The 17,893-nt window shown below is 47.8% G+C and overlaps 1 protein-coding gene across 3 annotated transcripts; it reads left to right on the forward strand.

Moving 5' to 3' along the window:
• The first annotated feature begins 1,141 nt into the window (after positions 1 to 1,141).
• ALG1 (ALG1 chitobiosyldiphosphodolichol beta-mannosyltransferase) lies at positions 1,142 to 17,852 on the forward strand. 3 transcript variants are annotated; one of them, XM_003417635.3, is made up of 13 exons: positions 1,144 to 1,372; positions 2,498 to 2,575; positions 2,677 to 2,780; positions 4,582 to 4,730; positions 5,812 to 5,901; positions 6,259 to 6,369; positions 8,102 to 8,223; positions 8,362 to 8,400; positions 8,739 to 8,798; positions 9,183 to 9,293; positions 15,586 to 15,700; positions 15,906 to 15,981; positions 17,368 to 17,852. In XM_003417635.3, exons 1-13 carry the CDS (start codon positions 1,159 to 1,161, stop codon positions 17,497 to 17,499), a joined length of 1,401 nt encoding a protein of 466 aa, XP_003417683.1. In that variant the 5' UTR covers positions 1,144 to 1,158; the 3' UTR covers positions 17,500 to 17,852. The 3 variants fall into 3 exon arrangements, with proteins under 3 accessions (XP_010595623.1, XP_010595624.1, XP_003417683.1); XM_010597321.3 differs by lacking the exon at positions 17,368 to 17,852 and having other exon boundaries at positions 1,142 to 1,372; positions 15,869 to 15,981; XM_010597322.3 differs by lacking the exon at positions 15,906 to 15,981 and having other exon boundaries at positions 1,143 to 1,372; positions 17,368 to 17,480.
• Positions 17,853 to 17,893: the final 41 nt, after the last annotated feature.

Raw genomic sequence — 17,893 nt, forward strand, 5'->3', positions numbered from 1 at the left:
ACCTCCTGGGGCTGCTGTCTCCACATCCCAGCCCCACCCTGTCATAGAGTGGGTGTGGCCGAGTATGTGTCCCTGCCCCTACCCCAGCGCAGGTGACCTAAAGGCAGATTGCCCAGTGGCTGCCTGTCCACCCCTCCCATCTATACCTACTGACTTATCCTTCTAATTCTCACCACAGGGTTCGAGCCTAAGCTCCGGCACGTACTCACTGACGGTGTGTCTGTATAAAAAGGCGAGCCACAGGGCTGTTGTGAGAATTAAATCAGAAATGTACCAAGCCCTGAGCCAGCTCTGGGGACGCTGGAGGACCCCACCAACTCGGTGCTGCCCTGCCAGGCTCTTGTCAAGGGGGAGGTTCAGAGCCGTTTGCTGTTTGCCCGAGGTGGGTGGGGACTGTGGGGGGTGCACTGCGGGTTCTGGGCAGCCCCCAGGGTGAGGCAGTGGGGTAGCTTCACCAACGTGCTTGGTTTCTCAGCAAAGGGACCCCTTTCAAAGTCAAAAACATTGTCACAGGGACACGCTGAACTCTTCACTGGTTCCTTGCAAAGCGACTCTCCCGACTTCTAGCAGCAGAGACTGGCTCTGGATTTGACATGGATGGGATCATGAAGCGTCTGGCTCTTCTACTCAGCGTTGTGATTATGAGATTCGTCCAAAATGCTGTCTGACTATTTTTAAATTGTCTCAGAACTTTGAAAAAAAAAGTTTCTAGATCCCCGCGATAGCAAACAAAAACCAAACCCAGTGCCGTCGAGTCGATTCCGACTCATAGCGACCCTACAGGACAGAGTAGAACTACCCCATAGAGTTTCCAAGGAGCGCCTGGTGGATTCGAATTTCCAACCCTTATGGTTAGCAGCTGTACCACTAAACCACTACACCACCAGGGTTTCCCCATGATAACAGCTTTAGTTTTTCACAGTGGAAATACACAGGAGTTTGAGAAAGAGTGTGTGTATGTGAGAGAGGAGTGAGAGAGAGGAGGAGAGAGAGTGAGAGAAAAGAGAAACACAGAAGAGAGGAGGGGGAGAGAAAGAGAGTGAGCCCCTAGCTGCCCCGACAGAGGTTCCGCGGACACCCATTTTGAGGTCCATGCCTCTGCGGCTGCGCACTGCGTGCCCGGCGGGCGGGGTCACGTGACTCTTGCCGGCTGCGGAAATGGCGGCATCGTGCGCGGCTCTGCTGCTGACGTCCGTGCTGCTGGCGCTGCTGCTGCTGTTGGGCTTGTGGAAACGCTGGCGGCGGTGGCGGGCCGCAGCCCGGCACGTGGCTGTCGTGGTGCTGGGCGACTTGGGCCGCAGCCCTCGTATGCAGTACCACGCGCTGTCGCTGGCCAAGTGTGGCTTCTCTGTGACCTTCCTGGGGTTCTACAGTGAGTGCCCTGGGGCGCGGGTCCGGGAGGCATGCTGCTCCCTTCGCCTTTGGACTACTGGCTTTGACCACCAAAGGGGTCCGAGACCGGGGCGCTCCTTTTCTCTCTCCTCTCTCAGCCAGCCCTTCGAGATTGGACGAGCCCGGTCTGGCCTGGATGGCTGGTTCCCGGTTTCTGCTCATACTCTGCTGAGTGGGTCTCTAGAAACAGCTTGTTATGTGCCAGGACTGTGGTACATTGCATGATCGTATTTAATTATCCTAGTAAGCGGAAAGACTGGGAGTGGAATCCAGTGCGCGTAACTCTGGGGCAGGTGCCGCTAACCCAGCTTTCATATGGTACTCCTGTGCCAGGCTGTGCCTCCGCGCAGGGGCAGCACGTCTCTTATCTTGATTCCTCACCTCTCAGCTGCGAGCAGCAGGTGTGTCTGCTCCTCCATTTTTCTCTGTATTGACATCTTTGGAGGGTAGCCTAACTCCATCTCGGGGGAAAAGCAAAAATAGTACTGGTTGCCTTTGGTTCCTGTTGTTGTTAGGTGCCCATGAGTCGATTTCAACTCATAGCGACCCCATGTGACAAAGTAGAATTGCCCCATAGGTTGTAATCTTCAGGGGAGCAGATCGCCACATCTTTCTCCTCCAGTGCCTCTGTGTGAGTTCCAACGGCCAGCCTTTTGGTTAGCAGTCCAGCGCTTCACTGCTGAGCAACTAGGACCCTGTGGTCCTTGTTTAAAGTCTTCTATTTTTGTTTTTTTATCCCTGGTTAGGGGGTGGACTGGGACTTTCCGTTTCAATGTGGGATAATTTTGCCATCTGGAAATTCAGATCAATTTAATTGAAGAACAACTATGTTGGCTAACCAGACATTGTGTTAAGTAAAAGTGGATACAATTTGAGCTCTCTCTCTGTGGGCAGTCTGGTGGAATCTGGACAAAAACTGGCCTCATTATTTGTTCTGGCTACTGAGCAACAGACAGATGTTTTGAAAAGTCTTATTTTCCAGAACATTGCTTTTTCCACTCTTCAGCCTGGGCTGGTAGAATACCTGGCTTTAAGTTACATCACCCCATCTCAGGACTGATAGAGACATTCTGGTGGGACATTAAAGGGGGCATTCTCATTTCAGACTCCAAACCCCATGATGAGCTCTTGCAGAATGACAGAATTGGGATTGTGGGGTTGACAGAACTTGAGATGCTTGCAGGTAGGATGTGTGTCAACTCCAAATTCCTCCCCTGAATCTGCCAAGGAAGCCTTCAGATTGCTTAGTGCTTGTTGCGTAGCGACAGCCATTTTGACTTGCAGTTGGGCCCCCTGTTCTCCAGTATGGAATTAAAGTTGTCGTTCAGGCGTTGCAGCTGCTCTGGGCTTTTGTGAAGATGGAGCCTGCAGTCTACGTCTTCCTCCAGGTATGTGTCAGCTCCTGCCTCCCTAACCATTGTAAACGATTTTCTTTCTTTCCAGCCTTCTAAAAATGTACAAATTGATAAATAAATTGCATATGCATGTATGTATATAAACTTTTAAAACACATGAGTAGGAACCTATGACGTGTGTTCATTCTATTTATGGTAATCCTACTATTTTTGCGGGGCAGTGGTAGAATCCTTGCCTTCCGTGCAGGAAAACTGGGTTCGATTCCCAGCCAATGTGCATCATGCGCAGCCACTGCCTGTCTGTCGGTAGAGGCTGGGTGTTGCTATGATGCCGAACAGCTTTCAGCGGAGTTTCCCAAGACGGACCAGGAAGAAAGGCTTGGCGATTTACTTGTGAACATCAGCCAGTGAAAACCCTATGGATCACAATGGTCCCATCTGCCACAGATTATAGGGATGGCACAGAACCAGGCAGTGTTTTGTTCCATTGTGCATGGGGTTGCTATGAGTTGGGAGCAGACTTGATGGCAGGTAACAGCAACAACATGATTTTTTGGTACCGTTATGGATAGAGCCTGTACTTACATTGCGCTTTTTACATACCAGTCTCTGTTCTGAGAACATGTATTAACTCCTCACAGCAACCCTAAGGAGTAAAAAAAAAAAAAAAAAAAAAAAATTTTTTTTTTTTTTTTTTTAAGGAGTGGGTGCATATATATCTACAATTTAGAGATGAGGGAAGCTAGATCCAGAGAGGCTCTATAAGTAGCCCATCATCACACAGCTTGGAATTGCTGGAGCAAGGATTTGAATCCAGCCAGTCAGCCTGGTTCTAGAGTTAATGCACTTAACCTTTTCCCTTCATGGCTTCTTTTTCTTTCCACATAGTAGGTCTTCTGTGAATGTTTCCTTCCCTTTACTACATTAAAAAAAAAAAATTGCAGTGAAACTAACATGATACAAAGTTAAGCATTTTAAAGTGAACAATTCAGTGTCTTTTAGTACCTTCACAGTGTCGTGCAGGCACCACCTCTGTCTAGTTCCAAAATATTTTCCTTGCCCAGAATAAAGCCCGGTACCCATCAAGTAGCCACTCTCCACCCTCCTTCAGCCCAGCCTGTGGCAACCACTACTTTCTGTCTCCATAGATTTGCCTGTTCTGGATATTTCCTGTGAATGTTGTTGCTGCTGTTGAGTCAATTCCCATTCATGGCGACCCCATGTATGCAGAGTAGAACTGCTCCATAGAGTTTTCTTGGCTGTAATCTTAATGGAAGTAGATCGCCAGGCCTATCTTGCCGAGGTACTGCTGGGTGGGTTTGAACCGCCAGCCTTTAGGTTAGCAGTCAATCGCAAATTGCGTGTGTCACCTAGGGGTCGTTTTCATGTGAATGGAATTCCTGGCAGTGGAATTGCTTAGTCAAAGCTTGTGCACTTTTAAGAGGCTGTAGTATGTTACTGTCTAGCCCTAGCGTAACGTTGGGCTAATCTATCCCCCACCAAATGGGGGTGCCTCTGCCCCCGCACCCTTACCACCACTAGACTTCTTTTAGTCTTTGCATTCGCAGGTGAAAAATGACACCTCCATGTTCCATACCTTCATGATTTTCAGTGATCTTTTTTTGTACTTCTCAGATTGGCCAATTCTGTTTCTTTTATGACATTTTATATCTTTTTTTTTATTTTGGGTGGGGAGATCTTTTTCCTCCTTATTATTAGAAACTCCGTAAAGATAACTGACTCTTTGCCATGTATATTGTAATTGTTCTCACCCTGTTTGTGGTCAGCTGTAGTCTGGGTTTCCTTCTCTTGATTTGCATCTGCCTCCTTCTAGAACCCCCCGGGCCTGCCTGGCATTGCCGTCTGCTGGCTCGTGTGTTGCCTCTTTGGGGGCAAGCTCGTCGTCGACTGGCACAACTATGGGTACTCCATCATGGGGCTGGTGCATGGCCCTAGACACCCCCTCGTTCTGCTGGCCAAGTGGTGAGGGTCTGGGAGAAGGGCCAAGCCACCTTGGGAGGGGAGCGTGGTCGGGTAGGAAGAACGGCGGCAGCGTGGAGACTCAGGGGAGCTGGTGCCTGTGGGCTTCTCAGGGGGAGGGGCAAGGCTGGTGAATTGGGCTGGACACTGGTTACAGGTGACGGAAACAGCCCTTGTCTTAGTTACCTAGTGGTGCCAAAAGTGGGTGGCTTTCAAGAACAGAAATTTATCGTTTCACAGTTCTGGAGGCTGAACGTCTGAAGTGTGGTCTCAGCTCTGTAGATTCCTTCATTGTCATTGGCCTGGGCATTCTGTTGTTCCTGGGCTTGTAGATAGTCCACACATGGTGTCTGTCTTCCCGTGTGCTTCTGTCCCTGTGTCTCATCTGCTCTTCGTGTAACTCAGAAGTGATTAGATTTGGAACGCACTCTACTCAGTATGACCTCATTAACATAACAAAGAAAACCTTATTTCCAGACAGGGTCACATTCACAGGGATAGGGGTTAGGATTCCAACACATATTTTGGGGGAACACAATTCAGTCCGTAACACTGAGTAAGGACCAGGGTGCATAGGCTGACAGGGTGCCCCCGCCTCATCTTCTGGTCTCTTGTCTCAGCTTGGAGCATTGGGCTGGGTGATCCCAGGTTACTCAACACCCTGTCAGCGTATGCTCTCCCACATTTACTATAACCCCTTCATCACACACTGAGGGCAGGCCTCGTCCTACAGCCTCTGCAGGCAACAGCCCAGCATAGCTAAGGTTTAAGAATGAGGCTTTCATTGTCTTTTTTTTCTTTTTTTTATGGCAGGGGAGCCTGGGTGTTCATCTTGGTAGTGATAGAGAGTTTCATCTTAAAGCCTGCGTGCAAGCTAAAAACCAATGTGATTTACAGGAAGACGTGAAAGCAGTCAGTGCAGGTGGTGCTCAGGTGGCATAAGCACTCGAGGGGGCCCTGCCAGGAACTAGGTTTGAGAAGCCCCAGTGCTGCAGCCTCTTCTGTCTTGGGGTATTGAGTCATATTGTGACTGCATGGTGGACCCACCTAGGGCCCCGGGCTAACTGGTGATCCCTCTTTTCAGGTGCGAAAAGCTCTGTGGGCGCCTGTCTCACCTGAACCTGTGTGTGACCTACGCAATGAGTGAAGACTTGGCCCAGAACTGGAGCATCAAGTAGGAGGGGGGCGGGGTGGCCATCAGGCCTGGGGAGGCGAGGGGGCCGGGGACCGTGGGCGTAGGGAGGTGCTACATTGTGCAGCCCAGGGACTTTGAAATACCTGGGGACTGGGAGATGGTTCCTGGTTTGGGAAGCGGGAGGAGGTGGCAGGTGCTTCTTTCCCAGGCGGTCAGGTGGTCTAGGCTGCTTTGGTCTTAGAACACCTTTCTGCTTTTCCAGGTGATTCTAAAGCATCTTGCAGTTATTGTCTGAGACTCAGATTCCCCTAGCCTGCCTCCTTTTCTGGATCCTCTGAGTCCTCTCTCCTTATGGTTTTCTCTACCCTCTCAAGGGTCCCTATGATCCTGTTGCAGGGCTGTGACCGTCTATGACAAGCCAGCATCCTTCTTCAGAGAGACCCCCCTGAACCTGCAGCACCAGCTTTTTGTGAAGCTGGGCTGCATCTACCCTGCATTCAGGGCCTGGTATGTCTCCTGTCTCTGTGCCCATAATAGCAGCTGCCTTCTCTGAGCTTGCTGCTGTGCTGGTTTCTCCCCATCGCCTCACTGCAGACCTGGGGTCCTCTAGGCTAGCGGTCGGCAAGATATGGCCATGGGTCAGCTGCCTAGGTTTTTTAAATTTTTAATCATTTATTTTGTTGTTGAGAATATATACAGCGGAACATACACCAATTCTGCAATTTCTGCATGTATAATTTAGTGACAGATTACATTCTTTAAGTTGTGCACCATTCTCGTCCTCCTTTTCTGAGTTGTTCCTCCCATTAACATTAACTCACTGCCCCCTAAGGCTCCTATCTAATCCTTCAAGTTGCTGTTGTCAGTTTGATTCCATATAGATAGATATTTTATTTATTTAATAATATTTTATTGTGTGGTTTACACAGCAATTTAGGTTCCTGTTTGGCAATTTCTTCACAAGTTGTTCAGTGACATTGGTTACATTATTCACAATGGGTGAACATTCTCATTACTTCTGGTTTTTCCATTCCCATCAATCTAGTTTCCCTGCCCCTTATATTCTCATCTTTGTTTTAAAGTCATTGTTGACTGGTCTCATATAGGTGATTTTTTAAAAAAGAAGCACGGTACTTATGGGTTGATAGTCATTATTTTTTGAGCCAGGCACCTTTTTTTTTTTCCATGGAGTTTGTGTGTTTCTTCTTTTTTTTCCTAAATTTTGTTTATTTTGTTGTTGTTGAGAATATACACAGCAAAACATACACCAATTCAACAGTTTCTACATACAAAATTTAGTGACATGGATTACATTCTTTAAGTTGTGCAGCCATTCTCACCTTCCTTTTCTGGGTTCTTCTTCCCTCATATACATAAACTCAGTGTCCTCTAATCTTTTGAGTTGATGTTGTCAATTTGATCACATATAGATAGTTCTTAAAAGAGCATAATGCTTAAGGCAGACATGTTTTACTACTTAAGCTAAACTATTGTTCAGTTTTAAGAAGACCTCAGGGGATATTTTTGGTTTAATGTTTAAAGAGTAGTACAGGGCAGTAGTTTCAGGGGTTCATCCAGCCTCCATGGATCCAGAAAGTCTAGATTCCATGAGAATTAGGAATTCTGTGCTGCATTTTTCCCCCTTTGATTCAGCCACCTATTTTTGTAAATAAACTTTTATTGGAACATGGCCCAGCCTATCTACATAATGCCTATGGCTGCTTTTGTGCTACGGCAGAGGAGTTCAAAGTTAAACAGAGACCAAATGGCCCACCAAGCTGAAAGTATTTATTCTCTGGCCTTTAAGATAATGTTTGCCAACCCTCGTACTAGGCTGTCATCCTTACCTGCCTACAACAGGTTCCTTACCCTCAGGTGGGGTCTGTGACCTGCATGTCCTCCAGGGCATCCCACAAGGCTAAGGAGAGGGCCTTTGTGTAGCTCTTCACATGCACACCCTCCCATTTGCTCCTATCAGGAACCCAGCATGGTTGTTGGAGTAGGTATTGCTGTCCTTATCCTATAGTGGAGGGAGTGATAAGAACAGAAGCCTGGTGAAGGCAAAGACGGAAATGGTCTTGTTTCCTATTGTAGCCTCAGCCCCTAGCAACAAATGTTGTGAAAGGACCCGTCCATGCCCAAGCCTCGGGGTGGCCAGGCTTGCTTCATGGTAGGCGATGCCATCCTGGAGCCTGCCAGTCTTCTTGTTACCATCTCATGGGCTTTGTCTCTTCCTCAGCTCAGAGCCTTTGGACCCAGCCATGGAATTGTCAGCCTTCACGGAGTGGGATGCTGGGAGTGGGCTGGTGACACACCGGTGGGGGCGGCCAGCCCTGTTGGTCAGCAGCACGAGCTGGACAGGTCTCCAGGACCTCCCGTTGGGGCTTATTGGGGTTGTTGTGGATGCTGGGTCCCTTATGAGGAAGGGGAGGATGCATTGGGCTGGGGGGGTGGGCATCTAGAAATGGGCCCATAACCCTCAGTCCTCTCTCCTTGTAGAAGATGAAGACTTCTCCATCCTGCTAGAAGCACTAGAAAGTAGGTGTTTGGCTGCTGTCAGCAGCCCTGGGTGTGCTGGGGGCTGTCGAGCTGCTTGCCTGGCTTTGCTCGGTGCCCTGGGTGGAGTGTTCCTGCCCTTGGGGCCCTGGGTGTGTCAGCCTGAGGCTAGCATGGGTAATGGAGTAAACAGCTCCGAGTCCCCATCTGGGTTATTGAGTGATTGACCGAGTCCATGTGTGAGTGCTACCCCCGGGAGAATGGTCTCCACAGGACCTCTGGCTACCTGGCAGGTTGCAAGGCTCCTCCCCCACCTCCATTCCCCTGGTTAGGTAACCCTGATTATCCTTTATGTGTCTATTGTTTTATTTTAAACACAGAGTTCGAACGACTGACTGTTGATGGAGAAAATCTTCCATCTCTCGTCTGTGTGATAACAGGTACTGCCCAGGACCCTCGATGTGCCTCTGTTTAGGTGGGGGGCAGGAGGAAGGGCAGAATGCAGGCAGCCTTTATTATAAGTGTGTCTTCTGCATGCCGGGTGCTGCATGTCCATGGTCTCCACCCCACTGAGGCTCTTAGAGGCTTTCTCCACCCGCTTCCCAGAGGGTAGGACTCTGACCTGGATACACACCTAACTCTTGCTTAGGCCTTTGGGGCCCTGTGAGATTCAGAGATGGCATGGCAGCTTTTGGAATGTTAGGTCTTGCAGTGCAGGGGGCTTCTGGGAAAATGGATGCTTCCACCCAGGAGAGTTCCCCAAGCCCAAGTCTGTGGCCAGGGCTGGGGATGAGTCAGCACAGTGAACTCTGCTCTGTGTCCAGGCAAAGGGCCACTGAAGGAGCACTACAGCAACCTCATTGGCCAGAAGCGCTTCCAGCATGTCCACATCTGCACCCCGTGGCTGGAGGCCGAGGATTACCCCCTGCTCCTGGGTAAGTGCATCCCAGCAGGAGCCTGGAGGGAGAAGGCTGAGGTTTAAAAGGTGTCTTAGTTATGTAGTACTGCTGTAACGGAAATACCACAAGTAGGTGGCTTTAATAAGTGAATTTATTTTCTCACAATTTAGGAGACTTGAAGTCTGACTTCAGGGCGCCAGCTGTAGGGGAAGGCTCTTGCTGTCCGCTGCGGGGGAAAATTCTTGTCTCAGCTTCTCTAGCGTTCTTTTTGGCATTCCTTGGTGATCTCCATGTGGCATCTGTCTTTGCCTCATTTATACTTGCTTGTTTGTGTCTAATCTTTTCCTTTTATATCTCAAAAATGAGTAAGTTTAAGGCACACTGTACAGTGAATGGCCTCATTAACTTAACAAAACCCTATTCCCAAATGGGATTATATCCACAGGTATAGGGGTTAGGATTCTAATGCATATTTTTGGGGGGCACAATTCGATCCATAACAAAAGGGGATATGCTAGGACAGGATACTGTAATTTTCTGTAAAGGGTCACGTAGGAAGTATTTACTAGCTTTTGTCATATATTCTTGTTTGTTTTTACATCCCTTTAAAATTTTTAAAAACTGTTCTCAGCTCCCACTATGTGCCTGTCAATTCGTTGTATTGTGGTGGCTTGTGTCAGTGATAAGATAATATCTATATGCCTACAAGGAAGACCAGTTAATCCCGCTATTATCCTAATTTATGCACCAACCACTAAGGTCAAAGATGAGGAAATTTAAGATTTTTACCAACTTCTGCAGTCTGAAATTGATCAAAATGCAATTAAGATGCATTGATAATTATTGGCGATTGGAATGCGAAAGTCGAAAACAAAGAAGGATCGGTAGCTGGAAAATATGGCCTTGATGATAAAAACAATGTCAGAGATCGCATGATAGAATTTTGGAAGACCGACGACTTCTTCATTGCAAATACCTTTTTTTCAACAACATAAACGGCGATTCTACACTTGGACCTCGCCAGATGGAATACACAGGAATCAAATCGACTACATCTGTGGAAAGAGACAATGGAAAAGCTCAAATATCATCAGTCCGAACAAGGCCAGGAGTCCACTGTGGAACAGACTATCAGTTGCTCATATGCAAGTTGAAGTTGAAGAAGATTAGAACAAGTCCATGAGAGCCAAGGTATGACCTTGAGTGTATCCCACCTGAATTTAAAGACCATCTCCAGAATAGATTTGATGCATTTATAACACTAATGACTGAAGACCAGACGAGTTGTGGAACGACATTAAGGACATCATACATGAAGAAAACAAGAGGTCATTAAAAAGACAGGAAAGAAAGAAAAGACCAAATGGATGTCAAGAGAGACTCTAAAACTTGCTCTTGAACATCAGGTAACTAAAGTGAAAGAAAGAAATGAAATAAAAGAGCTGAACAGATTTCAGAGGGTGGCTGGAGAAGACAAAGTATTATAATGAAATGTGCAAAGACCTGGAGATAGAAAACAAAAGGGGAGAACATGCTTAGCATTTCTCAAGCCAAAAAAACTGAAGAAAAATTTAAAGCTTCAAGTTGCAATATGAAGGATTCTATGAGAAAAATAGGAGCCCTGGTGGCATAGTGGTTAAGAGCTTCATTGCTAACCAAAATGTTGGCAGTTAGAATCCTTCAGCTGCTCCTTGGAAACCCTGAGGGCAATTCTACTTTGTCCTGTAGGGTCACTATGAATTGGAATCGCCTCAACAGCAATGGGTTTGGCTTTTGGTTTTATGGGGAAATATTAAACGATGCAGGAAGTATCAAAAGAAGTTGGAAGGAATACACAGATCACACTGTACCAAAAAGAGTTGGTTGACATTTCAAGAGGTAGCATATGATCAAGAACTGTGTACTGAAGGAGGAGGCCCAAGCTGCGTTGAAGGCATTGATGATAAACAAGTCTTCAGGAATTAACGGGATATCAATTGAGATGTTTCAACAAATGGATGTAGTGCTGGAAGTACTCATCTATGCCAAGAAACTTGGAAGACAACTACCTGGCCAACCAACTGTAGGAGATCCATATTTGTACCCATTCTAAAGAAAGGTGATCCAGCAGAATGTGGAAATTATCAAACAATATCCTTAATATCACACACAAGTAAAATTTTGCTGAAGATAATTCAAAAGTGGTTGCAGTAGTACATCAACAGGGCATTGCCAGAAATTCAAGCCGGATTCAGAAGAAGACATGGAACAAGAAGTATCATTGCTGATGTCAGAGGGATCCTGACTGAAAGCAGAGAATACCAGAAAGATGTTTACCTTTATTGACTATGCTAAGGCATTCGACTGTGTGGATCATAAGAAATTATGGATAACATTGTGGAGATGAGAATTCCAGAACACTTAATTGTGCTCATGGGGAACCTGTACTTAGATCAAGAGGCAGTCATTTGAACAGTACGAGGGGAACTGTGTGGTTAAAAGTAAAAAAATGTGTGCGTCAGGGTTGTATCCTTCCACTGTACTTATTCAATCTGTATGCTGGGCAGATAATCTGAGAATTTGGGCTATATGAAGAAGAATGGGGCATCAGGATTGGAGAAAGACTCATAAACTTGTGATATGCCAATGACACAATCTTGCTTGCTAAAAGCGAAGAAAACTTGAAGTACTTACTGATGAAGATCAAAGACCACAGCCTTCAGTATGGATTACATCTCAACGTAAAGAAAACAAAAATCCTAACAACAGGACCAATAAGCAACATCATGATAAATGGAGAAAAGATTGAAGTTGTCATGGATTTCATTTTACTTGGATACATAATCAACACCCATGGAAGCAGCATTCAAAAATCGATGCATTGCATTGGGCAAATCTGCTGCAGAAGTTTTCTTTAAGGTGTTGAAAAGCAAAGATGTCACTTTAAGGACTAAGTTGTGCCTGACCCAAGCCATGGTGTTTTCAATTGCCTCATATGAATGTGAAAGCTGGACAGTGAATAAGGAAGAATGAAGAATCGATGCCTTTGAATTGTGGTGTTGGTGAAGAATATTGAATATACCATGGACTGCCAAAAGAACGAACAAATCTGTCTTGGAAGAAGTACAACCACAATACTCCTTAGAAGCAAGGATGGCAAGACTGCGTCTCACATACTTTGGACACGTTGTCAGGACGGACCAGTTCCTGGAGAAGGACATCATGCTTGGTAAAGTACAGGGTCAGTGGAAAAGAGGAAGACCGTCAATGAGATGGATCAACACAGTGGCTGCAACAATGGGCTCAAGCAGAGCAGCAATTGTGAGGATGGTGCAGGACCGGGCAGTGTTTTGTTCTGTGGTTGATGGGGTCGCTATGAGTCAAAACTGACTCGGTGGCACCTGACAATAACAACAACAATGGACTGCCAGAAGAACAAATCTATCTTGGAAGAAGTACAGCCCAAATGCTCCTTAGAAGCGAGGATGGTGACTTCCTCTCACGTACTTTGGACATGTTATCGGGAGGGACCAGTTCCTGCAGGGCATCATGTTTGGTAAAGTAGAGGCTCAGTGAAAAAGAGGAAGATTCTCAATGAGATGGATTAACAACGTGGCTACAGTGATGGGCTCAAGCACAACTACAATTGTGAGAGTGGTGCAGGACAGGGCAGCATTTAGTTTTGTTGTACATAGGGTCACTAGGAATCGGAATGGCCTAGATGCCATCTAACAACATTCTCAGGTCTGATTTGGCTCTGCCTAGGGCCCTGCTTGGGGGCCCCTTCAGAGGAGGGCAATGTGGCCTGCCAGGCAGCTGTTGGCAAGTGCTGGCTGGATGCCAGGAGAGGAGGCCGTTTCCTGGTATACAGCCCCTTCCTGCCTGGTAGCCTGGAGCTGTTTGCCAGGGGGTGACAGAGGGCCATGCCAGGGGGTGACAGAGGGCCATGTCCTCTTTGCCTCTGCCTTCAGGAGCCCCTTCCTCCCATACCCTCCAGTCAGTTCTGCTCTTTTGTCCCAGGATAAGGGGTGGGCCTGGGGTAGGGTCAGGGCCCACCTTCCCCCAGGCATGGGCGGGCTATGGCTTTGGGAGGTGTGGAGGCGAAGCATTAAACATTGCTGACTGTCTGCGAGGACATCACTCCTCACTCCCCTTCAGTCTCTTTCCATCTCATTACTCCGAGGAGGAAGGTCGTCCGGGCTTGGTGCTGGTGTGCTGCTGACATGCCTTCTTCTAGCCTCAGGTCTTAGAGAGCCTGGTGGGCAGACATCCCCAGCTAGTGTTCAGAGGTGTTAAGTTGCTTTGTTGTTGTTGTGTGCCAACTCATAGCAACCCAGTGTGACAGAACTGCCCCATAGGGTTTCCTAGGCTGTAATCTTTTTTTTTAATTGTGCATTAGGTAAAAATTTACAGAGCAGATTAGTTTCTCATTAAACAATACACTGTTATGTGACATTGGTTGCCATTCCGTCAGCATGTCAACACTCTCACCTTCTCGACCTCTGGTTCCCCATTTCCATTTGTCTAGCTTTCTTCTCCCCTCCTGCCTTCTCGTCCTTGCCTGTGGGCTGGTATGCCCATTTAGTCTCCTCTATATGGTTGAACTGTGTGTGTTATTGTTTGTTTTATGGGCCTAATATTTGGCTAAAGGGTGAATCTCAGGAGTGGCTCCAGTACTGAGTTAAAGGGTGTCTGGGGGCTGTACTCTCGGGGTTTCTCTAGTTTCCGTTGGACAGTAAGTCTGGTCTTTTTACTGTGCATGCTTTAGATGAAGGTTTACAGAGCAAATTAGTTTCTTTTTTTTTAAATCTTCATCGTGCTTTTAGTGAAAGTTTACAAATCAAGTCAGTCTCCCATATAAAAATTTATATACACCTTGCTATATATACTCCTAATTGCTCTCCCCCAGTGAGACAGTCTGCTCCTTCCTGCCACTCTCTTTTTGTGTCCATTCCGCCAGCTTCTGACCCCCTCTGCCCTCTCATCTCCCCTTCAGACAGGAGCTGCCCACATAGTCTCATGTGTCAACTTGATCTAAGAAGCTCATTCTTCACTAGCATCATTTTCTATCCCATTGTCCAGTCCAATTGCTGTCTGAAGAGTTGGCTTTGGGAATGGTTCCTGTCTTGGGCTAACAAAAGGTCTGGGGGCCATGACCACCAGGGTCCTTCCAGTCTCAGTCAGACCATTAAGTCTGGTCTTTTTACGAGAATTTGGGGTCTGCATCCCACTGCTCTCCTCCTCCCTCAGGGGTTCTCTGTTGTGTTCCCTGTCAGGGCAGTCATCAGTTGTAGCCGGCACCGTCTAGCTCTTCTGGTCTCAGGCTGATGTAGTCTCTGGTTTATGTGGCCCTTTCTGTCTCTCGGGCTCATAATTACCTTGTGTCTTTTCATTCTCCTTTGCTCCAGGTGAGTTGAGACCAATTGAGGCATCTTAGATGGCTGCTTGCTAGCGCTTAAGACCCCAGACACCACTCTCCAAAGTGGGATGCAGAATGTTTTGTTAATAGATTTTATTATGCCAATTGACTTAGATGTCCCTTGAAACATGAATTTGATTTTTTTCTTCTGCAGTTTTTCTCCCACTCTGGTCAGGACCCTCTGCTGTGATTCTAATCACAGCGGTCGGTGGTAGTATATGCTGTAATCTTTATGGGAGCAGAGTGCCAGGTCTTCCTCCCGAGGAGCAGCTGGGTGGGTTCAAACTGCCAACCTTTTGGTTAGTGGCTGAGTGCTTAACTGTTGCGCCACTAGGGCTCCTGTTAGTTGGCTTTCTCTTCACAGTGATAGTTCGTTTTCTGTTGGGTCTACTTCTGGGTTCTTTTAAAATAAATTGTGCTTTAGTAGAAAAAGTGAGTCAGTTTAAATAAAAACAGTAACTAAGAGACAGGAAATCTCAGACGGAGGGAGCAGCATGGTCAGGCGTGGCAGCTGGGGACGCTGCTGGGGTCTCTGCCCCTCACCAGGCTGCTTGGTTTGAGCCATCTGTATTTGGGTCTAGGGAGTCCCTGGGTGGTGTAAACAGTTAACATGCTTATCTCCTAACTGAAAGGTTGGAGGTTGAAAGTCCATCCAGAGGTGCCTTGGAAGAAAGGTCTGGTGATGTACTTCTGAAAAGTCTGCCATTGAAAACCCTATGGAGCACAGTTCTACTCTGACACACATGGGTTCACCATGAGTTGGAGTCACTTGATGGCAACTGGTTCATTGGATTTGGGTCTGGGGTGGGGGGAGTGGAGTGCTTGCCCTGGTGGTTGCAGTGGGTGCTGTCTGATTTCCGGGTAGCACTGACTCAGTCCTTGTAGTATTTGTAGTCGTCATTTAGATGTCCCCGTCACCCTTGCTCATAGGGTCTGCGGACCTGGGTGTCTGTCTGCACAAGTCTTCCAGTGGCCTGGACCTGCCCATGAAGGTTGTGGATATGTTTGGGTGCTGCCTGCCGGTGTGTGCTGTGAACTTCAGATGGTAGGACCCAAAACCCCATCTTCCCCAGGGCTGAGGGGGAGATGGGGTGCCATCAGACCACCTGGGAGGCACCCTCAGGAAGGTGCTATGTGCCCCCCATTGTGGGAGCCCCTGGCAGAGGGTGGGGTGGGTCGGGGTAGCACCCCAGGGTTCCGGATTGTTCTGCAGGTGGTGGCTCTCAGGCCTCCCTTGATTCTCTGTACAGTTTGCATGAGCTTGTGAAACATGAGGAAAATGGCCTGGTCTTCGAGGACTCGGAGGAACTGGCAGCACAGCTGAAGGTAGCTGTGTTTGCTGACTAACAGCCCTGGGGGGAGAACAGATGAAGCATGGAGGGCAAGCAGGCCGGCCAGGCCTTGTTTGCTGTCCACATTTCATGGGCTCAGTGGGCTTGGAGAATTGGGACTTGCTTTCTCTGGACTTGTATAGCTTACAGACATGAGTGCCGTTGAGAGAGGTATCTCCAGGGAGTGGTCAGGGTCAGGAGGGAGAGGGAGGGCTGGAGGGAACTTCTGGACCAGTCATGAAAGGTGGGAGGATTCTTAAAACTGCTCATTTTTAATTTTAAATCGAGGTGAAAATATACACAAAACACACCAGTTCAACAATTTCCAATGTACAGTTCTGTGACGCTGGTTACATTCTTCAAGTTGTGCAACTCTTCTCGCCCTCCTTTTCCAAATCAGTCCACCATCATCAACATAAACCCAGCGTTCCCTAAGCAAACACTCCCCACTTCCCTGTCCTTCCCATCCCTGGTAACTACTATTAATCTTTGGTTTCTATATATTTGCTTATTTCATGTAAGTGAGATCATATAGTATTTGTCCTTTTACAACTGACATGTCGCTCAGCATGATGTTTTCAAGGTTCATCCATGTAGCGGATACTTACTTATTATTATTAAAAAGCAATACATCATCATTTTTTATTTAGACTGGGGGTCGGCGTGCTGTTTCTGTGAAGGGCCAGAGAGAAAATATGTTGGGTTTTGCCATACAGTCTTTATGGCAAGTATTCACCTTTACCCTTATAATGTGAAAGCAGGAAATCAGCCATACCCACCCAAAGGGGTGTGGCTACGTGCCAATAACACTTTATTTTCAAAGACAGGGCAGGCTAGATTTCGCTGGCAGGCTGATGTGTGCTAACCCCTGATTTAGACAGAATGGCAGAGCCAAAAAGAATAATATGGACATCACCCTGGTCCCAGCAGATACGCAGGACTGGGCCAGGCAGGGGCTGAGGGGAGGGTACTCTTGGGGGAAGGGAGAGCTAACCTGTGTCTGGGAGGTAGTATTGCACGTGGCTGGGATGGGATGCATGGGAATCTCTAGGAGTGTCATCCAGTAGGACACAGCACAGGAAGGTGTGTTTGCCACTGGGCATGAGGGTCTGGACTGCCAGGGAGGGGTGTGTACTCAGGAGGGTGGCTTTGCCAGGTGGGAATATCAGGGTCAGGGTTGAGCTGTGCTGGAGGGGTCAGCCAGGTGGCGGGTGGGAGCTGGCTGGAATGGGGAGTCCAGCTGGGAGACTCGAGGGAAAGGGCGACAGGAGCTGGCATCTAGGGTGGGCAGAGTCCAGGGAGAAAGGCGGCAGGACTGCTGTGGGTGGGTGGGGGTGGAGGGTGCTAACAAGTTAAGTCCTGGTCCTTGTTTTTCTTGTAGATGCTTTTCTCAAAGTTTCCCGATCCTGCTGGTAAACTGAACTTGTTCCGGAAGAACCTCCGGGAGTCTAGGCAGGTTCGCTGGCACGAGAGCTGGAAGCGGACAGTGCTCCCTTTGCTTGTGGACATGTGACCACTCGGGCCAGAGATGAAGCCCCTCCACATGCCCATCCACCCTGAAGACCTTCACGCTGATGCCGCCTCCCCGCCCTCTCTCCTCCTGAGCCCCCTTCCTCTCCCCAGAGCAGGCCCACTCCCCTCCTTGCAGCCTCCTCTGGCTTTGCTGGTCAAGTCCAGAGTCCCAGGTCCTGGCAAATGCATCCGAACAGTGCCACTTTTTGAAGTTATTTCTTTACAACCCAGGAGCTGTAATTCTCCTGGTTTGTTCCACGGAGGCTATGGAACGCCTTCCTCGGTTCTCTCATTTTGTGTACCTGTCCTTCCCCTAGGTCATAACTTGTTTATTATTTGTGTGTGACCTCTTCAGCATCTTTGTCCCTGGACTCTGTCTCCTGGTGTGTCTGTCT

Source organism: Loxodonta africana, chromosome 12 (genome assembly GCF_030014295.1).
Source record: "Loxodonta africana isolate mLoxAfr1 chromosome 12, mLoxAfr1.hap2, whole genome shotgun sequence".
Lineage (NCBI taxonomy): Eukaryota > Metazoa > Chordata > Mammalia > Proboscidea > Elephantidae > Loxodonta > Loxodonta africana.